The sequence below is a fragment of the Hibiscus syriacus genome, unplaced genomic scaffold (assembly GCF_006381635.1).
Source record: "Hibiscus syriacus cultivar Baekdansim isolate YM2019G1 unplaced genomic scaffold, ASM638163v2 tig00110777_pilon, whole genome shotgun sequence".
NCBI classification, from domain to species: Eukaryota; Viridiplantae; Streptophyta; class Magnoliopsida; order Malvales; family Malvaceae; genus Hibiscus; species Hibiscus syriacus.
The window spans coordinates 357,885-376,557 of record NW_024062858.1 but is presented as its reverse complement, the minus strand read 5'-3'; the positions used below and the strand labels follow the sequence as shown (position 1 = coordinate 376,557).

The following is an 18,673-nucleotide window of genomic DNA, read 5'->3' as shown; positions in this document are numbered from 1 at the left end:
CATAGTAGGCAATCTATTGTCACTTGAGAGTAGACTGTGCAGAATGGAGGCGAAGTAAGTTCAAAACCAAACCCTCCTCTAGAGATCGACCGAAGCTGTTCCGACAATGAACATCTGCTAGTGTAAACTGAACTGTACATTTATTACACCCAAGAAACACATATAGTTAGAGAAGAGCTATTCTTTTGCAATTTTTCCCTCTACATTTTTTACAGGTTGATGAACAGTGGTTGGGGATTAAAGTTATGTACAGTACAGAAGGTGGGGGAACAAAAACCCAATACTAGGCTTTGTCAAGATGACTTTGTGGAAATTAGCTGAGACTGGTCTTTGTAATTTTATCTTTCTATATGGCAACTCAGCCTAAAACTTTAAAAAATATTGTCCCTTGTTCCCATATGTAATGGGATAAAGGAAGATAAGATAGTAACCTAAAACTTTGATGTATCTATATATCACTCTGCCACGGTTTTGTTAAACGATAATTTGACTTGCATTTACATTCCAACATTGGGATACGAACTGTGTTGGAAATTTGCTAGTCTGCCATATATTTCCTCATTATTTGATTTAGGTCCAATTTATCCAAAATTCAGACGGATTATGTAACCCCCAAACCCGAGCGATAGGGCCGAACCGGGTCTAAAGCGTCACATAATGTGATGAACTAACTAGGAAAGTTAGGAATTTTAGTCGAGAGAAAAGAGGTTTCAGAAAAAAGATAATTCATTCAATATTTAGATAATATAATTCATATTCACTAGATTGTTTCATATGATTACATTGTACCATCTTAGATAAAATTTTCAGCTGATAGTCCTTACCAAACTAACTTCAACAGCTGATTGTAGGTGTCTAGGGTATGACCTCCTCTCTACTTGCTGGGCCCTCCTCTTTAGGTGTGTTCTCTTGGCCTGTTGCACTAACAACTGGGCTCTTTGTATTAACCCTATTAACTGTCTCATGCCCCTCACATGTCCCATTTTCCCCAATTCCCTTAATCGAAATCCCTATTCTTTTGCCCTCTTTCTAGAAATCGCCCATAACCCTGAATAAATCGCCAATAATAATCCGTGAGGCCAATAAAACCCCTGTGAGACTTCAAATTCTTCGGTAGAGGCCAAGGGTCGGTAGATACTCCCTTTGAAGAAGCAATTCTTAGCAAAAGGTTGATTGTCCTTTAGGATCTGCAAAACCAGTCTCAAATGTCTTGCATGGACTGCCATGGTATCGTCAAAGAACACCAGGATAATTTTCTCAAAAAGACTAAATAGATCATTCATTTAAGGCTACAATGTATAAGGTGCATTGGTAAGGCCGAAAGGCATTACCTTCAATTCGAAAAGCCCATTGTGAGTTTGAAATGCAGTTTTGTAAGTGTCTTCAGCCTGAATTTGGATCTGTCAATAACCGGATCATAAATCTATCTTGAAAAAGTAGGCAGCACCATGTAATTCATCCGGTAGACCTTCTAATACCGGAATAGGATATTTATTATTGACAGTCTTAGTGTTCAAGTTCCTATAATCGACACACAAGCGCCAAGTATCATCTTTCTTTTTCTTTTCACTAAGAGGCAGGGAGATGCAAAAGGGCTGATGCTTGATTGAATAGTTGAGACAACTAACATATCAGAAATTTGCTTTTCAACTTCTACTTTTTGGTGATGTGAAAATCGATAAGGGCGGAGGTTCACCGAAGAAGATCCCAATTGAAGAATGATCCAATGGTAATGAACCCTTGTGGGTGGCATTTCTTGTGGTTCATCAAAGATGCTTTCAAATTTTGTAAATGATATAAAAATTTAAGAATGAGATCCAAAATTTTAATTTTATGTTTTTAAAAATAATGGATATACAAAAATTTTATTTTTTTCTTTTTTCCTTAATATATTAAATCAAATTTAATTATTTTTCTAAAATAACAAGGGCTGGCTAAGTGCATCCGCCACTGATAGTGGTTGCAACTCTAGTGGAACAGTAGCGTTTATGTTCTGTCCACCTAATAAGTAAATTTCACCTAGAAAATCAGGATCTTTTATAGTATCCTTTGCATCTTAGCCTCTGAAACTGTTTTAAAGGATATTGTTGGCCATGGATTGAAATTTGCTGTCCATTGTTTCGAACTCAAAGTCATTTCCTTAAAATCTGGCATAATGGGGCTGAATTAATGCTATCTGCCATCGATTGTTTCTTTTTTGGATTATCCAGCTTGCTAGAAACGCTGGCTCTCGATACCAATTTGTGATGAACTCACTAGGAAACGTTGGCTCCTTAAAATCATTATTTAAATTATAATTTTATCCTTAGTAACATAAATTTTTCCTACCAAAGACATCCCAACTTCCATCCTTCCATCAAACATAGCCTAAATGTCGAGTAAATTTTGTCTTATCAATGTCGAGGGGAGAAAATAGATAAAAGAGAAAGAATCCTTGATTAATAAACGGAAATACAGCACAACTCTAGCATAATTTACACACATCAACTCAAAATGCAAACCAAACAAGGCAAAGAACAAGTAGAAGATCCAAGATCAATCATCATTTCAAGCTCTGGTCTTGAAAGGAATAGCCCTGATAATTATCTGGTGATAAATTGCAGCAAGAGCGGCTCCAATGAAAGGGCCAACCCAGAAGATCCACTGCAAGCAAACATGCATTTTAGTCCATCTCTAACAAAGCAAAAACTAAGAAAGTTTGGGGACTGAAGAATGATACTAACATGGTCATCCCATGCGTGGTCTTTGTTGTATATTATGGCAGCTCCAAGACTCCTGGCTGGGTTGATACCAGTTCCGGTGATGGGAATGGTGGCTAAATGTACCAAGAATACTGCGAACCCTATGGGAAGGGGAGCTAAAATCTGCAGTGTAGTGACAAGAAATTCATTAGTAATGCATAACTCCATCTACACTTTGAACATCAACAGTAGCATGCACTAAAAGGCAAGAAAACAACACACATACAGGAACATGAGAGTCTCTGGCGTTTCTCTTGGCATCAGTAGCAGAGAAAACAGTGTAGACAAGAACAAAAGTGCCGATGATCTCAGCACCAAGACCTGATCCCTTGGTGTAGCCATGGGCCACAACGTTAGCTCCACCACCCAACATCTGATATCGACCGTCTCCTTGGAACCCCTTCACCACACCGGCTCCACAGATGGCACCAAGGCACTGCATGACTATGTAGAACACCGCCCTTGCAAGGGAGAGTTTCCTTGCTAGTAACAGCCCAAAGGTCACAGCTGGGTTGATGTGACCACCTGAAGTTCAATAACACACTCAGATCTGGTTGTTAAACACATTTAACATGCAAGAAAACGTTCAAATTTTGTCCTTGGCCAAAGAAAAAAAACAAAGCCAAAATCTTTAACAGCAAACTAGAAACTAAAATTTAAAGGTAGGTGACCTGAAATTCCAGCAGTACAGTAGACAAGAGCAAAGATCATGCCCCCAAAGGCCCAAGCAATGCCTTGAATGCCAACGGTGGTACATTTGGTCTTAGACTGGGAAACACCCATTACAGTCAAGATGGTGATGTAAAGGAACAAGAAGGTGGCCATAAACTCCGCAATACCAGCTCTGTAGAAAGACCATGACTTGAGTTCACCAGGCTCAAACAAAGATGCCGGTGGTGGTTCCTTGTAATCCTTGTCTGTCTGAGCTGATGTCCCAATTGGTTGTCTCTCTGAGAACTTGTTTGCTCCTAACTTAACATCCTCCTCTTTCCCCTCCATCTTCTTTCACCACTCAATAACCAAAGATCGAAGCTTTTTTTTCTTCTTCTTCTCTCTCGCTCTCTCTCAAGAAACCCAAGCCAAAGTTGTGAAGATAAGATAAAGCTGAAGAATATACGGTGCCTTTTATAGATGGGATAATGTAGCGATTATAGTGGATATATTGGCTTTTCAACGGAAATTTTTCCTTAAAAAATCATTTCTCAATGTAATACATTTTATGATTAATCCTTAAAATAATTTCATTTTTTGTTATATAATATTTTGTCCAATCAATCGTATCTTTTATAAATAATTAATATCAAAATATTATTTTATCAATGAAATAAAGATGTGTCTTAGGAAGCACTTCTTTAAGAGTCACGCTTTTACAACACGTTTCTTTCAAATTATCAATTTTTTTATCCATTAATTATATTTTTTTGTTTAGCAAAAGAAATACTATGAACTACGCTATTCTACATTTCTTCTTATGGAATATGACTTCCTCGTCCTCTGGTGTTTGCTGAAATTCATGCAGGCCATGAGATTGGTTTCATGCAAGTTTGGCGAGGGAATCTGCTAGTTTATTACTTTCACTTGATATATGTATAGCTCTCACGTCCTAATCCTTCTCGAGCATATGATGTATATATTGGACAATGGTTAGGTTCCTGCTATTACCTAACCTCTCTTGTATTAGTCTGATGGCTTCCTTGCTGTCAGTTTCGAGCTATACTTGTCTCTGCCTAAGTTTCCAAGCCATCTGGAGTCCCTCGATGATTCCCCAGAGTTCGGCTTCCAATACCAAGCAGATGCCAATTTTCTTTGCATACCATAATACCCAGTTTCCTGTATCATCTCTTGTTACACCTCCACATGTTGTTTCCCCTGAAGAGTTCTTCCGTGTACCATCTGTGTTAAGTTTTTTCCAAGGGGCATAGGGTGCTTTCCATTTCTTTTCTCTTTCTCTGAGTTTGATCCTTCTGCGTGGTTTTAAGGTTCATGGAGTTAAAAAAATTCTTTTGTCAGTCTTATTTTCTTTTCAAAAGTTGATTCCTTGTCGCATCCCTCCTAGTCGAAAATGGTTTTGTTTCTTCTGTCCCATAATGCCCATACGGTGGTTCCAAAGAAAGTTGGCCAGTAATATCCCCAAATCAGGGCTAGTGGCTAAAGTGAGAATTTTGAAAGTTTTGTGCTCAATTTAGAAATCAGTTAAAAGTTTAGGGACTTAAGTAAGGAAATTTTAAGGATGGATTAAATAGCATAAATGGATGAATTAAAGGGGTATTTTGGCCTTTTATGCTTAAAGGATATTTTTCCCCTTTAAATAAGGGTTAAACACGTGGGTTTGTGAGAATTCTTGAAGCCTTCTTCTTACTCTATTCTTCTCCTTCCCGTAGCTCAACTTTAAAAGGTAAGTTTGATTTTAGTGTTGAATTCTTGAATTTATAAGTGGGTTTTGATTATTTGAGTGTTATATAAGCTTAAGGAAAGCTTATATGAACTTAAATCATCAAGTAAAGAGAATAAGAAGAGAAATTCTATTATGGATTTAGAAATGAACTTTTGATATAAAGTGGTTTTTAAAGTTGTAATGAAGAATTTGACTTGTCAGTAGTTTATTTAAGAGATATGAAATGTTAAAATTAGATTTAAAACATGATGAAATTTTAGTATGATTCTTGAAGCTTATGTAAATGATAGGATTTGGAGATTTAAGATGTGTTAATGAGTACAAATGGGCTTAAGTATGTGTGTTTGAGTTTAGGATATGAAAGGGGTTGAAGTATGGCATAATTAAGTTAGAATGAAGTAATTTTCGTACTAAAATGTAATTTCTGGGCTGTGTGCATCGATACACATTCAATGGGTACCGATGCACTCTCAATGAAATAAACATCGAATGCAATGAGTGCATTGATGCATAGGGAGTGCATCGATACACCCATTAAAATGGAAACTGTTGAGTTAATCGATTGACGGAATTGGCCAAGAGGGGGGTGAATTGGCAATAAAAATTTTGGTGGAAGCTTTTGCAGAAAATTGAAAGAAATTGCACAGTGATTTAGGGTGGTTCAACTTTCTCAACCAAAGTCTACGTCCACTACCTTAGCTATCCACACTAAGGATTTTCCACAAATTCACTAATTTGTCTTTCTTTTGAGGAAAAAAGTAACCTTACAAACCCTATAACACCCCAACCCGTATCCGACCCGGATACGAATCCGAGGTGTCACATTGACCTTTTAAAACATGTACTTGTATAAAATAGTGAGAAATTTAAAACTTTTATAACATATAAATGACTAATTTACATAAAAGACATTTTCATTATTACAAAACCAATCAGAGCATGTATATTTTACTTATTATTTACATATAACTATTCGAAACATTTATAAAATTGTTCATAGCTTAAACAATAGATTCTTTTGAAAACATGCCAACTAGAACTTTATATATTAAAATACATATTATTTACATCTTTTCTGATCTGACCTTTAGTAAGGAGAACTGACCTGTCTTGCTCCACATTGCTCTATACTCTTCTCGAAACCTACATGTAAATCACTTACACGCTAAGTCAAAGACTTAGTGAGACATATAAGCATATAAGGTAAACGGTAACTAATAATCATACCTAAACAATTACTACTATCATTTCATACCACTCATACTTTTACATGTAACAAATATATGCATACATATATGTCATTATCATTCATATCTCTTATCTCATGTTCCTATGATCTCTTATGTCCATATCATATAACATATATCATAACCAATTGCACATATACATATAATGTCATGTAAACCATATAGATATACTATCATAAAACGCGTAAACCCAAGCAACTATATTATCATCTTCATTTCTTTCTTATTTTATCACTATCATTGATTCCTTTCATCATATGGTCTTATAAGTTACCATTTGTACAATCAATATCACACATGAAATTCCACAAGGAAACAAACATATTATCATATCACGTTATTAATATTATCTATTTAATAGCCCATGATACACATGTGAGAACTAAAGATATGCGAGTACATAGAGGTTGTGCACTAATGCTTTCACCATAGCTCATATAATTGCACCGAAGTGCCACATATAATTGTACCGGAGTGCCGCGTAGAATTGCACCGTAGTGCCATATAATAATGTCCATAAGGACCACATATCATTCCTTAAGAATCATATACATATACTAGGGATCAAGTATGTGTCTCACCAGACTTCACACATGTTCCAAAGAATACATATATATCCCGAAGAACCACATATCATTCCTTAAGAATCATATACATATGCCAAGGATCAAGTATGTGTCTCACCAGACTTCACACATGTTCCAAAGAATACATATATGTCCCGAAGAACCACATAGACCCTCGACTCTTGGCATGCCAACTATACCCCTAGCTCTCATGACACATAACATGGACATTATCTTTTATATCCTTTTACATATTCATGTAACCATATCATATATTCATATAAGCTCATGGTTTCATTCACATATACATGTAACCACGTAGTTCATGTCAATTCGCATATGAGTTCATATTCATATAAACATAGGATTCACCCTCATGTATCACATATACTTTCTCTTTCATATGGCTCATAACATTTCTCATGTGTTCATATGACATGTAAATCATTGTCATCTTATCATGTTATCACATAAACATATCATCTTACAATACATACAAAACACATCAATACCTATATTCACATATACCTATCATTTCATTATCCTTATTATTATTCTTATCATCACCATTAATCCCTTTTACTTACCATATTCATATCAATAACACATATACTCATGCACACATATAAATCATAACAAATACATACTTCTATGAATTCAGGTTTTTCACTATTGGAAATAGACTTATCACAAGTCTTATTTTCCCTTGAACCTCATATACTAGAGAATGTGCACTCACCTTAGCTTTGCTTTGATTCGATTATAATCCTTCAATTGATCCGGAACGGGATCACGTTCTATATCTACATCATCATACATAGATCTATATTAGTATTATAACTAATATACTCTAATGGTTCACTCTTTAGACTAAGAGAAAAGACAATTTCATCTTTTAATGAAGGTATGCATCGATGCACTACTGATGCATCGGTGCATAAAATGCATTCGATGTTTGTTTATTACTGGGATGCATCGATGCACGAATTGCATTCGATGTATTTATTTTAAAAGAGTGCATCGATGCACTTCCTGTGCATCGATACACCTTCAAACGATTTATGGGTTTTAATCTTGATGCATCGATGCACTCTTCCCAGGACCTCTTTTTGAACCCAAAAATTCATTCTTTTTTGATTAAATCCTTCATATTTCAACCCCTTTCATATTCCTAACTTTCATATACATACTTAAACTCATTAATATTCATTTATCTCATTTTAAACCTTAATATCCTCTCCTCTTTAGAAATTTCAAGAATCATACCCTATTTTCCACATATTTCAAATCCAATTATAACACTTAATACTTCTTAATTAAGCTGATGACAAGTCAAATTTAGCTTCAAGTTCAACTTATCAACTCCATTCTGAAAATTCACTCAAGAACTCCAAATCTTTAATCTTCCCTAACTCATTTACCTTTTGATTTTAAGATAACTTAAGCTTTCCTTAAGCTTAAGTATCACCTAAGAATCATAACCCAACTTTTAATTCAACAAATAACCAACTAATTAAGAAACTCACCTTTGAGCTGGAGCTTCACGCACAAAGAAGAAAGGAGGAGAAGAGAATTCTGGAAACATTGTTTCTCTCATTTCCCACGTGTAAAATATATATATATCCCCACTATCACATTTTTTTTAATTCCTTAAATGATCAAATGACCATTTTACCCTTTAGTTCCTTTAATAATTACTAACAACTTTTAGGAAATACTTCCAAATAAATCACTGAACTAATCCATTCTTCTACTTTAGTCACCAAATTCTAAAACTTTACAATTTGGTCACTAACCCATAGTTTGGGATGTTACAAATCTCCCCTCCTTTTAAAAATTCGTCCTCGAATTTTCACTGCACATCCTGAGAAGAACATATCTTCTAATGTTCTCCTGCTGCTTTCTGAACTTAATCTTTTGTATCATCTTTAATAACTTGGTTCTTATCATTTCAATTATTCGACTACCTTTTTACTTTATATCTCCTATCATGTCACTTATCAGATAGACAATAACATTAATTCTTATTACTCAAGCTCATAAATCAATCAAATTCCTTGTCAATCTTCAATTGTCTTTCAAGAATCACCAAACTTTTATTTCATCCTGACTTGACTGACTCCAAAACTTCCTTAATCCATATAAATCTTTATTCATTTCTCTGACTACATCCACTTGACCAAGAAACATAACCTTAAATCTTCATCATAACTGATTAAACATACACTTTGCATAACTAAACAATTTCTCATATTACCTGACATACATTTCTTACTTCTGGTTAAACTTATAATCTATATCTCAACATAACCTTTATCACATCTGATTCTTTAAACTTCATCCTTTCATTTCCTTCATAAATCAAAATCTTCTTATACACCAATCACATCTTTCTTTCATGTTCACATACTCTTTTCCTATAACTTAAACTTATCTCTGATTACTAGTCTTTATTATATCTTTATAACTTTACTAATCAACTTCACTTATACAGAACCTCATTCTTATCGTATCTTGCTTGTATTTTCTTCCTTCAAAATTTTCTTTAAAACACATAAATATTTATCTCCTTGCCTATATCTTATTTATATGATCAAAATACACAACCACATCCAGATTCGTATCTCATTTGATTAACTTACTTTATGTTTCCTTCAAATCTGATAATTCTAACATCCATGCCATTACAGCTAATTAATAACAACTTTTCAATCTAGGGCGTAAGCCCTGATCAAATTAATCATAAACATCATTTCAGTTAAAATCAACCCAGTGTAATTCACTTATTGAACCCATACTCTCATTCATATACAATATTATGCCTTGTCTCCTTTATTACCTTTCATTTCAATGATTAAAATACATAACCATATCTCAATCCACACCATACATAATTAGATTACCCTGAAATCATCTTCTAATCCTTTAACTTTAATACACTACTATCTTATAACTCTGTTAGTCAACATCGATTCTTCCAATCTAAAACATAAACCTTCATCAAACCATTCATATACATTCTTTGCAGTCGGAATTATTTCAAAAATAGTTTACTCAACTAATCAAATAAACATTCAATCTCATACACCATGTCACTTCCATTATTCAAGCTTAACATTCTAACTTCCTTTATTTATAAAATGATCATTGATGTACCCATACTTAAACTCTTCTTATCAATCCTTAGTTTTACTCAAACATTTGAATCCTCACTTCCTTCACTCTATCACTTTACTATAATCACAGTATACAACTGTATCCAGATTCACTTCATATTTGGTTATCATAACCTACCATATCTTGAAATTTTGTAATTTTAATACATTCCGTCCTATAATCTTGTTAGCCTACGCTAACTCTTTCCATCTTAAATAAAAAAACAGTATCTACCTCACTTGATACATTTAAAATACTTCTTATCCTTCACGTTATTTAATTTCTAGCAAAACACTTAATCCATTCCTTGGTCTTTATCCATTTATCCTTTTATAATCCGCATTGTCTTATACATAACTAAACCATATCATGTTCTTCATACTCCCATGCTCTTTTATATCACATATATTTATCCTTAACTATCACTCCTTATCACATTTTCATTACTTTGATAGTCAACTTTACGTACACAAAACCTTATTCTTTACCATTCTTATACTTATGTTTTCTCCACTTGTTTCAAAACAAATCACCAGATTTCAATACTCATCTAATCCATTTAAAATAATTTTTCTGCTTCGATTTACATAACTTCTCAAAGAGCTTTTAACCCAATTCACAAGGGTTGTCTTTAACCTTGACTTATCCTCACTTAACTCTTTGTTTAATCTTTCAAGATCAAACATACTGTTGGAGTGTGTCGAACTCTCATCTGATTTGATTCTCTGACGAAGAATACAACTAATTCATGTCTGGTTTAAAGTTGAACCAGAATCTCTACCTTTCTTTGATGGTGTTAAAATTCTATGAAGCACTAATTCTCTTAATCATCTGAGATTTTATTTCTCCAAACTTTTCGTTCTGAGCTTTTTCTCTTTAAAGCTTTAACACAATTAACCATTTCTTGAAACGATAACAAATTCAAAACCAATAACACTCTTTTAATTTAAGGCGCAAGTCCTAACAACAAATCACACGTATCATTTTCAGTCGGAATTAACTCAGCAGCAATTCTGCTTAGCTTAATAAACTTATAATCATACTCATACAAGATGTAATTCCCTTGTTTCAAGCTCGTGTATTCCAGTTTCATCTGTCTTATAAACTGGTCATCAATGCACTTATTCTTCAACTCTTATACAATTCTAATCACATCATTTAATCTTTTAACTTCTTATGGTGACAATTGTCCACCATACTCTAACTTACCAAAGTAGTAACAAAACTACTCAATTCAACATCTCCACTTTGAAGATATGAAAATCTTCTATCATATCATTCAACCAAAGGTCTATAACAATAGAACCTTCCTCAAATCCACCCTTGAACTTGGGTGCTCGCAACTTTATCAACTAATTTGATACATTAATTCTATGAGTTAAATAAGTATAAATTGAAAACACATCAGAACATTCTTCAACATGAAGAATAATTTTCCAAATTTTATACAGGCACTTCCTGAGGTGTTCGCTCTTCTCCCTGCCTGGCCAGGCAGGTGAATGCTATTACCTTCAGGTTTATTACCTTTCACTTCTTTCGAAGCTCTTATTATCATACTTCTATTATCACATAATAATCTATTTTTATTAGCAAGACAACATACTCCTTACACTATCAGATCAGAATTTTTCATTTTGAGTTGGCATGTACACTTTTTAAAACACTTCTGACTTCGATTTAAGCCTAGAATCGGCTAAACCATAGCTCTGATACCATTAAATGTAACACCCCAACCCGTATCTGACCCGAATACGAATCCGAGGTGTCACATTGACCTTTTAAAACATGTACTTGTATAAAATAGTGAGTAATTTAAAACTTTTATAACATAAAAATGACTAATTTACATAAAAGACATTTTCATTATTACAAAACCAATCAGAGCATGTATATTTCACTTATTATTTACATATAACTATTCGAAACATTTATAAAACTGTTCATAGCTTAAACAATAGATTCTTTTGAAAACATACCAAATAGAACTTTATATACTAAAATACATATTATTCACATCTTTTCTGATCTGACCTTTAGTAAGGAGAACTGACCTGTCTTGCTCCACATTGCCCATGATACACATGTGAGAACTAAAGATATGCGAGTACATAGAGGTTGTGCACTAATGCTGTCATCACAGCTCATATAATTGCACCGAAGTGCCACATATAATTGCACCGGAGTGCCGCGTAGAATTGCACCGTAGTGCCATATAATAATGTCCATAAGGACCACATATCATTTCTTAAGAATAATATACATATACTAGGGATCAAGTATGTGTCTCACCAGACTTCACACATGTTCCAAAGAATACATATATGTCCCGAAGGACCACATATCATTCCTTAAGAATCATATACATATGCCAAGGATCAAGTATGTGTCTCACCAGACTTCACACATGTTCCAAAGAATACATATATGTCCCGAAGGACCACATAGACCCTTGACTCTTGGCATGCCAACTATACCCCTAGCTCTCATGACACATAACATGTGCATTATCTTTTATATCCTTTTACATATTCATGTAACCTACCATATATTCATATAAGCTCATGGTTTTATTCACATATACATGTAACCACGTAGTTCATGTCAATTCTCATATGAGTTCATAATCATATAAACATAGGATTCACCCTCATGTATCACATATACTTTCTCTTTCATACGGCTCATAACATTTCTCATGTGTTCATATGACATGTAAATCATTGTCATCTTATCATGTTATCACATAAACATATCATCTTACAATACATACAAAACACATCAATACCTATATTCATATACCTATCATTTCATTATCCTTATTATTATTCTTATCATCACCATTAATCCCTTTTACTTACCATATTCATATCAATAACACATATACTCATGCACACATATAAATCATAACAAATACATACTTCTGTGAATTCAGGTTTTTCACTATTGGAAATAGACTTATCACAAGTCTTATTTTCCCTTGAACCTCATATACTAGAGAATATGCACTCATCTTAGCTTTGCTTTAATTCAATTATAATCCTTCAATTGATCCGGAACGGGATAACGTTCTATATCTACATCATCATACATAGATCTATATTAGTATTATAATTAATATACTCTAATGGTTCACTCTTTAGACTAAGAGAAAAGGCAATTTCATCTTTTAATGAAGGTATGCATCGATGCACTACTGATGCATCGGTGCATAACATGCATTCGATGTTTGTTTATTACTGGAATGCATCGATGCACTACTTATGCATCGATGTACGAATTGCATTCGATGTATTTATTTTAAAAGAGTGCATCGATGCACTTCCTGTGCATCGATACACCTTCAAACGATTTCTGGGTTTTAACCTTGATGCATCGATGCACTATGAATGTGCATCGATGCACTCTGCCCAGAACCTCTTTTTGAACCTGAAAATTCATTCTTTTTGGATTAAATCCTTCATATTTCAACCCCTTTCATATTCCTAACTTTCATATACATACTTAAACTCATTAATATTCATTTATCTCATCTTTAACCATAATATCCTCTCATCTTTAGGAATTTCAAGAATCATACCCTATTTTCCACATGTTTCAAATCCAATTCTAACACTTAATACTTCTTAATTAAGCTGATGACAAGTCAAATTTAGCTTCAAGTTTAACTTATCAACTCCATTCTGGAAATTCACTCAAGAACTCCAAATCTTTAATCTTCTCTAACTCATTTATCTTTTGATTTTAAGATAACTTAAGCTTTCCTTAAGCTTAAGTATCACCTAAGAATCATAACCCAACTTTTAATTCAACAAATAACCAACTAATTAAGAAACTCACCTTTGAGCTGGAGCTTCACGCACAAAGAAGAAAGGAGGAGAAGAGAATTCTGGAAACATTGTTTCCCTCATTTCCCACGTGTAAAATATATATATCCCCACTATCACATTTTTTTTAATTCCTTAAATGATCAAACGACCATTTTACCCTTTAGTTCCTTTAATAATTACTAACAACTTTTAGGAAATACTTCCAAATAAATCACTGAACTAATCCATTCTTCTACTTTAGTCACCAAATTCTAAAACTTTACAATTTGGTCACTAACCCATAGTTTGGGATGTTACAAATCTCCCCTCCTTTTAAAAATTCATCCTCGAATTTTCACTGCACATCCTGAGAAGAACATATCTTCTAACATTCTCATGCTGCTTTCTGAACTTAATCTTTTGTATCATCTTTAATAATTTGGTTCTTATCATTTCAATTATTCGATTACCTTTTTACTTTATATCTCCTATCATGTCACTTATCAGATAGACAATAACATTAATTCTTATTACTCAAACTCATAAATCAATCAAATTCCTTGTCAATCTTCAATTGTCTTTCAAGAATCACCAAACTTTTATTTCATCCTGACTTGATTGACTCCAAAACTTCCTTAATCCATATAAATCTTTATTCATTTCTCTGACTACATCCACTTGACCAAGAAACATAACCTTAAATCTTCATCATAACTGATTAAACATACACTTTGCATAACTATCATAACTGATTAAACATACACTTTGCATAACTAAACAATTTCTCATATTACCTGACATACCTTTCTTACTTCTTGTTAAACTTATAATCTATATCTCAACATAACCTTTATCACATCTGATTCTTTAAACTTCATCCTTTCATTTCCTTCATAAATCAAAATCTTCTTATACACCAATCATATCTTTCTTTCATGTTCAGATACTTTTTCCTATCACTTAAAATTATCTCTGATTACCAGTCTTTATTATATCTTTATAACTTTACTAATCAACTTCACTTATACATAACCTCATTCTTATCGTATCTTGCTTGTATTTTCTTCCTTCAAAATTTTCTTTAAAACACATAAATATTTATCTCCTTGCCTATATCATATCTATATGATCAAAATACACAACCACATCCAGATTCGTATTTCATTTGATTAACTTATTTTATGTTTTCAACAGAAACATCGAATGTAAATTGTGTACTGATGCATGGGTAGTGCATCGATGCACCTGTTAAGGGATGCATCGATACACTATAGAATGTACCGATGCACTTCAATGGGGAATGGAATAAATCTTTCTTTCAGTCTAAGAATTGATAGATTATAGTATATCAATTGGGTACTGATAAGTATTAATATATGATTGTGTAGACATCGATCGAAAGCAAAGTTCGAATAGGTCGTTAAAGTAAGATACGCAAGAAAGAGAAAAATCTTGGTAGTGTTATTGGTGATCAGGTGAGTACATGATATGAAGTGTAGTTATGTTAAGGAATTATGAATTGCTAGAAGTCTAATTCTGATATTAGGTAATATGAGTACCCAGATGTAAGCAGGTAGTGATATGATGTTTAGAGAAATTCGAGTCTATGTATATGTTTAGATGTAATTGTTTCTCTATGTTTGTGATCTAGGTGAATATTCCCATTACATGTTATGAGATGTGTTGTATGATAGTGATCTATGAGGTATTGATAATAAGTCATACGATTACATGCATATGTAATATAAGTTAAAAGATAAGAAATAATATGTTATATGCATATGAGAAAAAGGTATATGTGAATTATATGAAATGGGATAAAGAACTATGTGATGTGACCATGTGTAAAAAGGATGAATAATGTGAATTTCATGGAAAAATGCTACATGAAAGTAAACTACGTGACTATGTGATCATATGAAATGTGATAAAGAACTATGTAAAAGAACTATTTGATATGAATATGTGAATGTAATGAGGTAAAAGATAATGCCTATGTCATGTGTTATGAGAGCTATAGGTATAGTTGGCATGCCAAGAGTCGAGGGTCTACGCGGTTCTTCGGGACATATGTGTTATATGTGGTCCTTCGGGACATCTAAGTGGTCCTTAGGGATAAATTCTACGGGCCCCTAGTGGGAATTATACGAGCTGTGGTGACAGCATAGTGCACAACCTCTATGTACTCACATACCTTAAGTTCTCAGTAGTGTGCATGGGCTAACCAAAAAGATAACAATAAAATGTGAGTTGTAATAAGATATGTGTTACATGTTTTATATGGTTATATATGTGAATGTATGTATATGTTACAGGAAAGAATGTGTGTTATGGGTTATAACATTTGTTATGTGATGTACATGAATATATGTTAATGTATATATATGAATGAATATCAATGACTCGTATGATAATGTAAGAACATGTTATAAGATATAGAATATGAAAATAAGAGATCATATGAACAAGAGATAAGAGATAGAAAGGATAATCAAATAAGAGTATGAGAAAATATAAATGATGACATTCATGTGTGTATGTAATTGTTACATGAAAAAGTATGCATACAAGTATGACGTTGTATTACATGATATGTACATGCATTTGATAATTTACATATGTATTTATATGTCTCACTAAGTCTTTGACTTAGCGTGTGAGTGTTTCACACGTAGGTTCAGGAAAGTAGGAAGAGGAGCTAAGAGGAGCAAGACATGTTAGTTTCTCTTTACTGAAGGTCATATCAAAACCTAAATGAATAACATGTATTTTGTTATATAGATTCTAGTTGGCATGTAGTTAAAAGATCTGTATTAGATACGCTCTGATCAGTTTTGTAAAATCATATGTTTTATATCATAGAAAGTAAATGGTTTTATTAGAAATATCAAACTGAATCTTGGGTATTTTGTAAAAGTAATATTTTGGGAAGTCAATGTGACACCTCAGACTCGTATCCTAGTCGGGTACGGATTGGGGTGTTACATGGCCAATGTCCAATCTTTCCCTTGATTTTTCCAGATTCTCCACGAGCCAAGTCTTAACATGGCAACTCATAAACTCCTCAAATTTGTCAGGTGGCATCATTCTCTTCCAAATCTAGAATGTTGGGGGTAGTATCTAAGGATATAATGGATGTTTTCTTTTTCTGCTCCACATATTTGACACCTTGCGTCGATGGTCATATAGCGCCAGACCCTTTCGGCATTCGTGAGTAGCCTGTCATTGATGGTCAGTCTTAACCACACCTTGATTTTAGGGAAGTTTTGGTACTTTGCTAGGATCTCCGAGGCTTTGTATGACTGTTCAGTTACGAAACTAATAACAAGGTTGTATGCTGACTTTACTAGAACGAACGATTCTTTGTGCCTTTCCAACCAACAGAATCTTCAATTGCCGGGTCAAGCGGGGGAGTTATTACCTCAAGGGCTAGGATAGCTTTTTTTGGGAGTATGTTCCTGATTTTCTCCCTGCTCCATTTGTTATTTTCGTTGATGATGTCTTTTACTTTGCAAGGAGTTTCAGTAATGTTGATCGCTTGTAGACAATGAATTCGAATAGGACTTAAGTCCTTAATCCAATTGTCCTCCCAAAATTCAATACGTTCACTGTTCCCCAAGTTCCATACTACATTTTCTCGAAAGGTTTGCCATACTTTGCCTATGCCTTTCCATATATGCGAGCCGTTTTTGTAAGGTAGGGACTCAAACATGATATCTTTAATTTTGTACTTGCCCTGTAGAATTTTAACCCACATTTGATTTTTTTTGGATTAAAAAAAGACTATTACAATGAAATACTAAGTGTGAATAAAAGCATGACCATGAAGGTCACGAGCAAGATGAGGTATGATCTCTTGGGGAGGTTCTAGGTATATGCATGGTTGCTCATTTGTAACGAAGGTAGATTTTGCAAGGAAATCTGCTGCATCATTGGCTTCACGACGTATGAGAATGAATTCAATCGTCCATTGTTTTGAAATAAGACTTGCAATAGAGCGAACAAGTGAAACGGGGCTGGAGTTGGTTGTTGGAGAAGACACAAGTGTAAAAGCTTCCGCACAGTCCGTTTGGCATTGCAATGGAGATGAAATACCAACCGATTTATTAAATCCGACAATCCAATCTCCATCCTTGTTGAGAATGAGACCACCTACCGAACCAAGGGAGGAAATATTATTATAAATTTGATCCTTCTTAGTAACAAAAATCCATTAATTATATTAATAATATGTTAAATGTATTTCCTTTTAAATGTTAAATAGTGTACTAATTAAAATATTATTATAAATTTTTATTTAAATATTTATAATTTAATATCAAAGTTTAACTCATTGAAAAAATATATCATAAAAATAATTTAATAAAATATACATCAAAATAATTTTATATTCTTCTAATCAAATATTATAATTTTACTTTATTATTCAACAAATTAAACAAGATAATAGAATATTTTTAAAATAATATTATGTTTTAATAATTATATTCTCAAATATAATATTGCATTTTACGACTAAATAAAAATTCCGAAGGGTATATTAGGGTTTGGGAGGATTGTTCTGGAAAGAGCGAGAGGATGGTGACAGGTTTCTTGTTAATGCCTTTGTTCTTATCCTCTCTTGTATTTGAGAATAAAGTTTCCATTTTTATCTTAATAATGATATTGATTAGCTGTTTATCTATCTATTCGGAATAATAATTCCAATAAAATATTTAAAGAAATACATATGGTGTCATCCAATCAAATAAACAAACTTTGG

General features: G+C 33.3%; 1 protein-coding gene and 1 long non-coding RNA gene across 2 annotated transcripts; both read right to left on the bottom strand.

The window, feature by feature from the left end:
• Window positions 1-195: 195 nt before the first annotated feature.
• On the bottom strand, window positions 196-14,870 carry LOC120139946. The gene is made up of 3 exons (XR_005517688.1): window positions 14,859-14,870; window positions 14,543-14,545; window positions 196-342 (listed from the first exon to the last, which is right to left on the bottom strand). It is a non-coding gene; the product is annotated as an uncharacterized LOC120139946 (long non-coding RNA).
• Window positions 2,416-3,743, bottom strand: LOC120139945 (aquaporin PIP1-3-like). The gene is made up of 4 exons (XM_039155035.1): window positions 3,413-3,743; window positions 2,968-3,266; window positions 2,724-2,864; window positions 2,416-2,643 (listed from the first exon to the last, which is right to left on the bottom strand). The coding sequence occupies exons 1-4, from the start codon at window positions 3,738-3,740 to the stop codon at window positions 2,548-2,550; spliced, it is 864 nt and encodes a 287-aa protein (XP_039010966.1). The 5' UTR covers window positions 3,741-3,743; the 3' UTR covers window positions 2,416-2,547.
• Window positions 14,871-18,673: the final 3,803 nt, after the last annotated feature.

Bases quoted from the DNA above. Each gene is read 5' to 3' on its own strand.
- LOC120139945 (XM_039155035.1), bottom strand. From the start codon at position 3,740: ATGGAGGGGAAAGAGGAGGATGTTAAGTTAGGAGCAAACAAGTTCTCA. The intron at 3,267-3,412 runs GTCACCTACCTT...ATTGAACTTCAG, and splicing joins CTGTACTGCTGGAATTTCAG to GTGGTCACATCAACCCAGCT. The intron at 2,644-2,723 runs GTTAGTATCATT...GTTTGCTTGCAG, and splicing joins ACCACGCATGGGATGACCAT to TGGATCTTCTGGGTTGGCCC.